The 12275-nt window shown below is 40.1% G+C and overlaps 1 protein-coding gene across 1 annotated transcript in view; it reads right to left on the reverse strand.

The window, feature by feature from the left end:
- Positions 1–352: 352 nt before the first annotated feature.
- LOC145405252 (uncharacterized) overlaps positions 353–12275 on the reverse strand; it is a 72269-nt gene continuing 60346 nt past the window's right edge. Inside the window, exon 16 of the mRNA XM_080276670.1 lies at positions 353–448. Within this exon, the coding sequence (XP_080132796.1) occupies positions 353–448 (96 nt within the window). The remainder of the gene's footprint in view (positions 449–12275) is intronic.

Consider the following 12275-nt stretch of genomic DNA (forward strand, 5'->3'; position numbering starts at 1 on the left):
TACCTGTCGGAAACTCTATATTATACAGCTCATGATCGGGGCTATTCTAGCTCTCTATTCCAGCTAACGCCAGGTGATTGTATTTAGGTGAGAGTAAATCAGATGAGCCTGGGATTGTTATACTGGCACTATTAACACTCCCTAGGTTGGGATGAATATAAAATCCTATTACAGTTAAGGGCAAGCGATTTTATTCAGAGTGATGTACAGGAGCCCGAGAGAGTTATTATTTTATTTCCATCGTCTCACCCCCGTTCACTTGCATTCTATTCACCATTTAAGTCGAAATTCTCTAGCTTCCTATCCCCTCAGGTTCACTGTTGAATGTTACTGAGACTGAAGAGGGACCCCTTCATGTGGTGGCACTACTATGACTAGGCGGCTCAACTGCCCGGTTATACAAACTTCCTTCAAATGCTTCAGTATCTTCCAGAAGGTGGATGCTGGACTGCAAAAGGACAAATTAAACCTGCATATAATGCGATTCATGTTTCAGATAAGCTTGGGGTTCCTACTACTACTACCACTGCTGCTACTACTATTACCTCTACTACTACTACTACTACTGCTTCAAGTGTTATTGTTACTACTGTTGTTATTATTATTATTATTGTTATTATTATTTTTTTATTATTATTATTATCGTTATCATTATCATACGATTATATATCACTAACCTATGCTCTTTTTTTTAACAATACTTTTTCGTGTCTCATTCCCCAACTCAGTCACACCCACCTATCTCATCGTCCTCTCGTTCACTGACTTACAACTTGAACATGCTTGATATCCATCACTTAATTCATATTCTATAAAGTTTTCGTTTTCATCGGCATCCTCGCAGTATTTTTCGCATTACCGGATCCCAAATAGCTAATCCCCTCCTTTATATGCATGGATTCGTATTTTTATCTTTTTCTGCCCTTTTATATATTTTGTCTGAAATTTTGCAGGTGTATGCTGGTCTTTCATTCAATTTTTACTGCACTATTAGGTACAGTCACAGGTAGATAGATAGACAGATAGATAGACAGACTGAGAGATAAACAGATGGATGGATAGATTGGTAGATAGACAGACAGACAGGTAGACAGATAGATAGACAGGTAGATAGAGATATATATAGTAGATAGATACTGTATATAGATAGATGGGTACCATAGGTAGGTAGGTAGACAGAAACTTAGATATAGACAGATACAGAGAGAGAGAGAGAGAGACGCAGACTGACAGAGAGACAGAAGAATGATCGTATCTGAAAAATACAATCAGGAGTTACACGCCTGACACCCACCAAGCCTGTCCACCAGAGTGAAAACAACGACTTTTATTTCCAGCTTACACGGAGGCTTCACTGGCGAATCCGTCAAACCTGCTATACTCCTTTTATTCTAACTTGGCTCAAATTTTCCTCCTTTTGCGGTTAATATCTCGTAACTCAGTGGCAGAATTAGACGGTACTGTGGCTACTTCATCTTTTCCACAGCGCTTCTTCGTGACTTGCATCAAATTACAGAGTCAGTCTCCTGTTACAACTCAGCAATGAAGATGGTGAGATGAACTGGATGTGCAATGAAACTAGAATTAAAACACTCGAGTTTCTTAGACACTATACTCCTTTCATCCAACTATCCATCCATCCACCCAACCATTTATCCATCCTTCCATCCATCCATTCATACATTCTTCCACCCATCTATCTATCTATCTATCTATCTATCTGTCTATGGAGTCAGTATTAACACTCTCGGGCTCCTTTGGCTCCCTCTCAGCTGAATAATATCGTCTGGCGCCAGCAGAAGTACAGCATCATACTTTTTTTTTCTTTTTTTAACGCTAACCTGGCCTAAAATTGCCATCTCTCCACCTTGAATGCTGAGCTGTAACAATAGGTTAGCTATAAAATATGATGCTAGTCACGAAGAAGTGCCGTGAGAAGGACGTAGAGGTGTAGTATTGTCTTTTTGTGTCACTGAGCTACGTGAAATAAACAGCAGGAGGACGAAAATCTGGGCCAAGTTAAAATAAAAAGAGTATAGAGGTGTTTGGACGATGACAGGGTTAATAGTGATAGCGTATTAACTTTATTTCAACTTTATGACTCACTCTTAGTTCTATGAAAATTGTCTGTCGTTAGAAATGTTGCAGTACTAGAGTTGTCTCGACCAGTAGAGGGTTGTTACACTGACCTTTGCCTTTTCCCAACTTTTGATATATTTTTACTACATCAAAGTGATTTAATTCCATACAGAATACAGTATTACGACAAGAGGGATTAAATAAAGCCATATATATATTTTTTTTTTAACAAGGGGAGTCTTCCTACGTTGAATATAATCTTGTAAAAGCATCAAAAGTAAACTATAATAACCATCCTTTGACTGAAGGGATTGGTTTACGCCTTTATGGTATATATACTCTTATTTTGCTGTGGAATATATACCGGCAGAACAGCATCAATATGAACACTTGCAGCCAAATGGAACGAGACTGTCTGGCTGTGGTAAGGTGTTCATAGCAGCTGGTAAAAGTGACGTGATATACTCGCCTGGAGACACCATAAATCAACCATACCAGTGCCACAGGATGCAGATGGTTGAGGTCAGCAAAAGGCGCGATATTTTTATGAGGGCAAACTGATTTATAAGCTTAAGATCAACTCCCTTCCTTAACTCAGATTTTGATTTGCAGGAAGAAAAAGAGACAGAGGATTTTTCTACACACACACACACACACACACACACACACACACACACACACACACACACACACACACACACACACACACACACACACACACACACACACACACACACAGACACACACACACACACACACACACACACACACACACACACACACACACACACACACACACACACACACACACACACACACACACACACACACACACACACACACACACACACACACACACACACACACACACACACACACACACACACACACACACACACACACACACACACACACACACACACACACACACACACACACACACACACACACACACACACACACACACACACACACACACACACACACACACACACACACACACACACACACACACACACACACACACACACACACACACACACACACACACACACACACACACACACACACACACACACACACACACACACACACACACACACACACACACACACACACACACACACACACACACACACACACACACACACACACACACACACACACACACACACACACACACACACACACACACACACACACACACACACACACACACACACACACACACACACACACACACACACACACACACACACACACACACACACACACACACACACACACACACACACACACACACACACACACACACACACACACACACACACACACACACACACACACACACACACACACACACACACACACACACACACACACACACACACACACACACACACACACACACACACACACACACACACACACACACACACACACACACACACACACACACACACACACACACACACACACACACACACACACACACACACACACACACACACACACACACACACACACACACACACACACACACACACACACACACACACACACACACAGTGCTTACTGTAAAAAAAAAAAAAGAAAAATCTATGTTACATCAGGGACTCGACCGTAAGTAATTATGTTTAAGTGGGAGGGACAGAGAGAGAGAGAGAGAGAGAGAGAGAGAGAGAGAGAGAGAGGGGGGTGGGAGCCTGAGGGGTGTGTCTACCTGTAGCCAGTTTCATCACCGGATACAACCAAACTGCGCCACACTTCACTTCAGTGAGGCAGGAATGGCCACCCTCTCACCCACCACACTGCAACATCACCCTCACTCCCAAAATACGATCTAATTTAGCCGTAATGGACAGCGAAGTAGCCTCATTTAGCCTATAATGGCGAGAAAATTGGCAGAATAATTGAGCTAGTAAATCTGTCGGGAAGGGAGTACAGGACATAAGTAAATCTCAGGTGCACGCAACCCCTGTGCTTAAGTAATGAGACACGGATCAATACTCTCGTGAAGTGCAAATGTTGGGTGAGAGAGACACACACAGGTTAGAGTTTAGATTCTTTTTTTCTCTAACAATCTTCTTCTTTTTTTTTTTTTCTGCGTAGCCCGAAAAGTTAGAGAAATTAAAGAATTCACACTATAACCTGTCTCTTTCCCACCCAACACGTCTACTTGCCGCAGTGGATCATCTACATTTTCGTGAAATTTCGAATCTTATCAGCACTTCTTATATTAGAATTTGTTTCCAATTACTTCACCTAAACATTCTATTATCTATCGTAGTATTTTTTTTACAGAGGCAATGCCCCGTATTCTCGACGGGTAAGGAGGCTCCCTAGCACCACATTGTTAGCGATTTATTTTTAGATATCTTATTAATATCCATTTGTGTTATTTCTGGAGAGTATGTCTGTGTTAAAAGGATTTAGATGACACAGAGGGGGACAATAAGGTGTCACCCCCCCCCAAAAAAAAAAAAGGCTTAGGAAGAGATGTTAGGGAGTTTCCTTAACCGATGAGCATACTGGTCAGTGATAATAGAATAAGTGACATACAGAATATTTCTATTCAAGGAAAATAAGACATTTTCCCTTAACAGAAGTGCAGTCATTGATTTGCAGCGTGTGTGTATGTGTGTGTGTGTGTGTGTGTGTGTGTGTGTGTGTGTGTGTGTGTGTGAGAGAGAGAGAGAGAGAGAGAGAGAGAGAGAGAGTAATATTTAAAACCTGGTTTGGATAATTATTGTCTTCCTGATCCCCAGCTGAAAATATTCACTGCCTAATACCGCATTCTTCACGCATATATATATTTTTCCCGAGCAGAGATCACTGAAAAGAGAACCGCAGATCAACGCCATTGGAGTATGTTCTCTAATAGGCTCTAAAGACCTCTCAACGCCCTCTCTTTAGCAGTTTATTTCGAGTATTTTATTTTTATGCTTCCGCCCACCTACGGTGGAGGCGACATTAGCTGATTGGTCTGTCCGTCTTGGCGAGCGTTGGGCAGTGCGTCTGTAACACTCATGTGGGTGTGATACCTCCTGAATCCATTGACGTATTTCCACCAAACTTTTATTGGTGATGCAGTATGAGGAGATGATTAACTGATTAGGTCCGCTAGGTCAAGGAGTCAAAAGTCAAGTCATGGGATCGACTTAGTTTATCTTTGTGGGCGCGATATCTCCCGAATCACTCGACTGCGTTCGGCCACACTTTTGTAAGTGATTGAGTATAGATGTACGATGGATTTATTAGGTCAGCAAGGTCAAGGGGTCAAAGGTCAAGGTCATATGGGGTGGGCGCGATATCTCTTGAACCCCTCAATGAGTTTCGACCAAACATTTGCTAGTGACACAGAATGAAGGGACGATGAACGGATTAGGTCAGCATGGTCAAGCGGTCAAAGATCAACGTCAGTCGACTTAATTTATCCATGTGAGTGCGAAATCGCAATCCCTCGACGGATTTCAACTAAACTTTTGTCAGTGAGACAGCATGAAGCGACGATGAACGGATTAGGCCAGTAAGGTCAAGGGATCAAAGGTCAAGGTCATATGGGGTCGACTTTTTTTTTCTTTTTAGTCACATTCTAGCCCACAATGTACCCTGTCATGGAGGTTGTATGGCGAGTCCGTGTGCAAGGCTTGGCTGAGGCATACTGAAGGACGCTTTGTGTTGACATCTTGGGGCCCAAGTTCTCAGCTTTTCGTTTTTTTTCCCCTTAGCCTCTTATTTACGATATTCCTTGAAACTCAATGGCAGCATAAGATAATACCACGTCCCTGCAACTTTTTTATAGCACTTTTTCGTGACTAGGATCATCTTACAGTATTAATTTCTTGCTATACCTCATCATTGGAACTGGGGATGTGGCAATATTTCGCCTACTTAAAATGAACGGAGTATAGAATGTTACTGATGAGAACTTTATCTTGTCGGTGATAAATGATGATAAAGAGACAGGTAATGCAGGTGTTTTGGACTCATTAGGTGGTTCCTTTGCCCTGCTTAATGACGGTTTATGAAGACTCGCTGATGAGATGCAAACAGAGAGAGAGAGAGAGAGAGAGAGAGAGAGAGATGCGTGCTGGAAATGTAAATAATAAAGAAAATCCTAGTTAATATTTTTGGATGGTGGTCACATTTACTTGGCTAATGTTACTAAGTCATATCCTCGGCAAATACTATTATACCACCATCACAACTACTGCTACTGCTACTACTGCTACCACTATCACTACTACTGTTACTGCTACTACTATCATTACTACTACTACTACTACTACTACTAATATTAATAATAAAAGCCTGGGAACGACAAACGAGACATTGTCTCCTGATTTTGTGTAACATAATAAATACTTGTAGTGCGTTATATGCCAGTAAATAAATGAATTACATGAAATATTATCACTCAGTCTCCTATCACTCACGCTCAGTTAAAAAAAAATATCTGGCATTTGGTGAATTTTAATGCTATATTCCTTTCACCTTAACTTGGTCCAAATTTTCGTCCATTGGCAGCTTATTTAATGTAACTCGGTGGTAGAAGCTAGTACTGTGGATCTACATCTTTTAATTAGCACTTCTTCATGACTAGCATCGTATTCTAGCGTTAATCTACTCTTACAACTCAATACCTCAGATGGAGTGATGTCAGTTTTAGGCCAAGTTCTTGCAAAAAGAGTATAGTGATGCTCCAAATCATGAGACAATATATGGTGACAATGATAACACTCTCGGGTTCCCACATTCACTCGTCTAAATAAACCAGGCGGTGTTGGGTAAATTAAAATCCCAGATGCAACATAACTATAAGAGATAAATCACGAAATATTAAAAGCACTACATGTTCAGTATAGCGACTGATAAATATCTGTGGCACTGTTGAAAGCAACTGAATAAATGAAGCTTTGAAAATAATGGCAGGGCAATATTTATCAGAGCACACGCACTTCTGCACGACAGAGGCCACAGTAGCAGTCTAACTCCCGTTGGTTGACGAAACTCCCTAATGCCTTTTCCTAAACGACTTATTTTGCTCATTACACCTGGCCGTCCTCTTCTGTGTTACTTAAATCCTTCTAATTTTATTATATTCTACATTAGTAAAGTTCATAACGATATTACACGGCCGTATCCAAAAATAAATCGCATAGGAAGATGAGTTAGGGAGCTTCCTTATCCGACTAGAATACTGACCTAATTGTTTCCCGTAAATACCACAATCGTTTCTTCTGTGTTGTCCATAAAATTTCCGGCTAAATATGAAACCCAAAGCTAATATTAACCCATTATATGATAGTGGCTTCTCTTTGGTATATAGAACTGCTTTATCGGTAGGCAGGATATGGTTTTAACTGAGTCCTTCGTATGGGAAAGTGTTAATTTTTTCGGCTGCTCTTACAGCGTTGAGAGAGTAAAGTGCGTATGAAAAATTACTTATCGTTTTCACAGATCTGGTATGTCTTTATCAGCTTTTTAGTTCAGTCTTTCAAATTATTTCGTCCGCTACAACTGGGATCAGACTTGCTGAGTATCATTTTTCTGTGTTAGTGTTCATTTGTTGGCATCTTAAACGAACCGGCAAGCAAAATGAACACCAGATTCTTGTCCTGTAATCAAAACTAATCATTTCATTTATATATAAAAAAGAAAGAGGGAGCTTTGTATGAGCGTGTACGAGCAGTTTCAATATGTCACCCTTACTCCTAGTCGGCATGATAAAGTTCTCTGAAATAATGAATTTAAAATAGAACTTCAAATAATTATCCATTAGAAAAGTGGGAAGTTATACCCTGGCTGTTTACTCTGTACCAACGGCCTGAAGATACGATTAAATACTCCACAAAAACAATATCACCGTAACAAGATATCAGCATTTCAAGTAAAACCACCAAGTGTTAAAAAGAAACAAATAATAATAATAATAATAAAAAAGGCGATGCTAGGAAAACTCAGGACATATACAGAGACAGCAATTTTCGCAGTAGACCAAAACCCTGGACGATTCCTGCTCTGTATTGCTCAGTGAAGTCAATACTTCTCCGTTCATGTCGATTTTTACCGATGCTTCAGCACGTTTTATGGACACATTTCGGATTCGGTCTATAGTGGACACTGAGAGTCGCTGAAAGTCACAGTGTACTATCGGAAGCAAAAATCCTGAAACCTGCCGTGCCTTTCTTTCCATCTATACTGTTATATGTAGCGAATTCGAAGCCAACGAGACTAATGATAAAGATCTATGGCCAATTATTGTCATTAATGCCAGTTGTTGCTGATGTATGAGGCTGATTTCGAAAATTCATGGATAGAGAAACAGGAGAGGTTGATATGTTGCAGTAAAGGTGCACCTGGGCTTCCATGACTAGTAATAATGGATGATGATTGATTTATGATTGATTCATGATGAGAATTTCCTATGATCTCGTCCTTTTTTCAGGGACTCATTGCTTGGCACTTGGCTTTGCAGACAACCTCGTCCTTCCAGTGACAAGGAATGGGAATGCAGAGGTTGTACTTAAACTGTAGTTCCTGTTTTCCTGTGATCCTCATTCATCCGATCCCTTACCGGTATGGAAAACTGGGTGGTGGTGATGATGATGATGATGATGATGACAGTGTGTTGGAGGTTCACCATATACTGCATTTTTAAACAGGGTGGAATCAAACGCTTCCCATTTCATCATCTGCACTCGTATCACTTATTACCTTCTGTCTGTCTGTCTGCCTCTCTCTCTCTCTCTCTCTCTCTCTCTCTCTCTCCTTGCCGCAGTGCTGCATAACTTTGTTTATTATGACTACTGAACTGGGAATGGTTCTTTTGCACTCTGTTCTTCCAGGCTACCACTTTAAGGAGGGCACGCAGCACTGGTCACTCAACCCTCTCCTGCTCAGCTCTCCAATGCAAGAGTTAATCGATATCACCACTTCTTTATTTATATACAGTTGATGAACCTTGGCACAGACCGCCTTCTTTTATCTTCCCTCTGTATACAATCAGCCTTGTGATGCTTGAGTTAGCCTATGTTCGAGGTCTTTACGTATACAACTGGCGAACTGTGCAAACATCCGCATTCTTTTACCTTCCTTCTGTCTTCACCCTAAAGGCTTCAAAAACAACGCACCCACGCACCTCGTAAAAGAACGTACCCTGGCTTTGACTCTCTCTCTCTTGTTTGGCTTTCTTTTAGGGCGAACGATTTTTTCTTTTTTTTTTTTTTCTTTTAGCAGTTGCCTCCATGTTTTAGGTAGATGGTGCAGTTGCTTCGTTTGATGGAGGGAAAATATTTGGTTCACTTGGAGCAAGTATGGAGCGTGGAGACTGGACAGGGTACGAAATATGGGGATTGAAGAACGTACCCATATGTGATAATATTTGAACTGGACATTTGTACTAGGAAAGGGGAAGCGAAGTATTTAATTTTCTGTGCTTTTGACTCTGAGCACAGACTTCATAGATCGTTCTCTAAAGCCCGACAGTTCTCCTACGTGCCACAGACCTTCACATGTCACCACTTCGGCGATAGTATACACGGTCCATAATGAATATGTGTTAGTTGTCTCCACAACTGGCGTGATGCTATTAGCAGGGGTGTTTAATGAAATATCAGCTTGTACTGTGCAAGAACGAAAATTATTGTTTAACAGAAAATTTATGATAAAGATTCCTGTCTAGCCTAGAGTCGAAATAGCATTCTTTCAGACAAAAGACCACGTATCTAACCACCTGACCGTAGATGAAAATGAGTAAAGGAACCATTCACATCTTTAATTATTTGGCAAGTCTATGGGAATGGATGTGGAGGGTGTAGAATGAACAGGATATGAAAAATTGAGAATCAAGAAAGTATTGAATCAGAATGCCCATTGATAAAAATTATGAAACTCCGTAATTAATTGGTAAGGGCAATGCAGAGAGGGCTATGATTAGGGTATTAAAATGGCTACATGTAAGTGAGAGTGAGTATGATTACAGGAGGAGGCTTTGAAGGGGAGAAAAAGAATAAAAGTTTTGATATTTCTCTCAAAATCAGACAGTTCTTACCCTCCGTTATTATTGTTATGAATGGAGGACACTTGTAATTTGGTACATGGAAGTTCTTCTCTTTTCCATTTTCTGTTCGCCTTCTACAGAAGAAAAAAAAATTCACTGATAATTTCTCTGTTAAATGTCTTCATATTTGATGATCCTTCCTTGCGTTTTTCCCCTTCATTTTTTTTTTTTTCTGTTGATTTCCCTTTATCTGTTTTGCACATTCCTTCCTCTATTTTCTTGCCTCATGTGTTCAGTTTCTCTCCCTTGTTTTCCTCCTCCTTTGCTCCACTGTTTTCTTATCTTTACTCCTGTGTTTTTCCTCCTTTTCCCTCCTTTTCCCTCCTCTATTTTCTTGCCTTATCTGTTTAATTTCTCTTCCTTGTTTTCCTCCTCCTTTCCTCCAGTTTTCTCACCTTCACTGCCGTGTTTTCCCTCGTTTATCGCTTTCCTTCCTTTCCTTCATCATTTTCCCTCCTCTCTTCCACTGTTTTCCCTCCTTTCCTCCATCGTTTTCTCTCCATCCCTCCATTGTTTTCCCTCCATTGCTCCACTGTTTTCCCTTCTTTCCTCCAATATTTTTCTCTCTTCCGCCTCCTCATCCTCGCTGTCTCCTTACTGGCACTCTTAATTAGTCAGCCTGTCTCTTGCTTAATGTAACTTCCATGTAATTCCTGCTTGATCTAATTCCTGCTTGATGTAATTCCTGTTTAATGCAATTCCTGTTTAATATAATTCCTGTCATTCCTGTTTAATGTCATTCTTGTTTAATGTCATTCCTGTTTAATGCCATTCCTGTTTAATATAATTCCTGTTTGTCATTCCTGTTTAATGTTATTCCTGTTTAATGTCACTCCTGTTTAATGTCATTCATGTTTAAAGTCATTCATGTTTGATGTCATTCCTGTTTAATGCCATTCCTGGTTAATGCAATTCCTATATAATAAAGTCCCTGTTTAATGTCATTCCCGATTAATGTAACTTCCATGTAATTCCAGTCACAGCCCAGTCCTGGTCAAAACAGTGTCATGTATTTTCCCTGTAACTTCAGAAAACAAAATAAACTTTACTACTAAAATATATGTCATAATTAGTACAAAGCCTACAGTACGTTAAGCAACATATGGGGTACATTTTTGTCCTCCGGTTGTGCAATTCGAGTGTGGTGTGCATGCGTCTGTGTGTGTGTGTGTGTGTGTGTGTGTGTGTGTGTGTGTGTGTGTCAGAACCCAAAATTGATTTTTTCACTACATATTTCAGCATCTTAATCAGTTCTGCCACCAAACAGTATTTTCCTAGCACACATCTTTAATACAAAGTGGGTTAATGAAGTCTCCATCTAACTCCTCAAGCTCTATAAGGCTCTACTAAGGTGGCTAAATGCTTCTAAGCCCAGTATACTCGTCCCTAGTACCTCTTCCTTAGCGATTTGTTTTTGGATATGTGAAGGTTAATATCCCTTTGTGCGTTATTTAAGCTGATTATGCGATGATTGAAGGATTTATGTATTACAGAATATGATAATAAGGTGGAGTAAGCAAAATAAATCGCTTAGGAGTAGGTGTTAGGGAACTTCCTTAACCGAATACAAAGCTAAGATTATTAAGAATAGAAAAACCACGTCCTTGGAAGGAAGAGGTTAATATCCTCAATTACTATATAGACGTGTTGTTGATGTTGTTGTTGAAGTTAATGTTGATGTTGTTGTTGATTTTGTTGTTGATGCTGATGTTGTTGATATTGATGTTGATGATGTTGATATTGATGTTGATGATGTTGTTGATGTTGATGTTGTTGATGTTGTTGATGATGATGTTGTTGATGTTGATGTTGTTGATGATGATGTTGTTGATGTTGTTGTTGATGTTGATGTTATTGTTGTTTTTGATGTTTTGTTGACGTTATTGACGTTGTTGTTGATGTCGATGTTGTTGTTGTTATTGTAGTTGTTGTTGTTGTTGTTGTTCTAGGCTCTTCTTAACATGAACCTGGTGGACTGAAGGCTGAAGTTGCCCAATGGCCCTTCTCTTGCAGTCTCCCATCCTCCTTTCGGGGTATAAATGCTCGCGTGTGGATTTATCTATCTGTTTCCGTCTATCTAGCTTTTTTTTTTTTTTACAGAAATAGAACAGAGGAATAAAAAACAAAAGAA

This window comes from Coenobita brevimanus, chromosome 66, assembly GCF_032717465.1.
Source record: "Coenobita brevimanus isolate Jiangsu-jjx chromosome 66, ASM3271746v2, whole genome shotgun sequence".
In the NCBI taxonomy this organism is placed as follows: domain Eukaryota; kingdom Metazoa; phylum Arthropoda; class Malacostraca; order Decapoda; family Coenobitidae; genus Coenobita; species Coenobita brevimanus.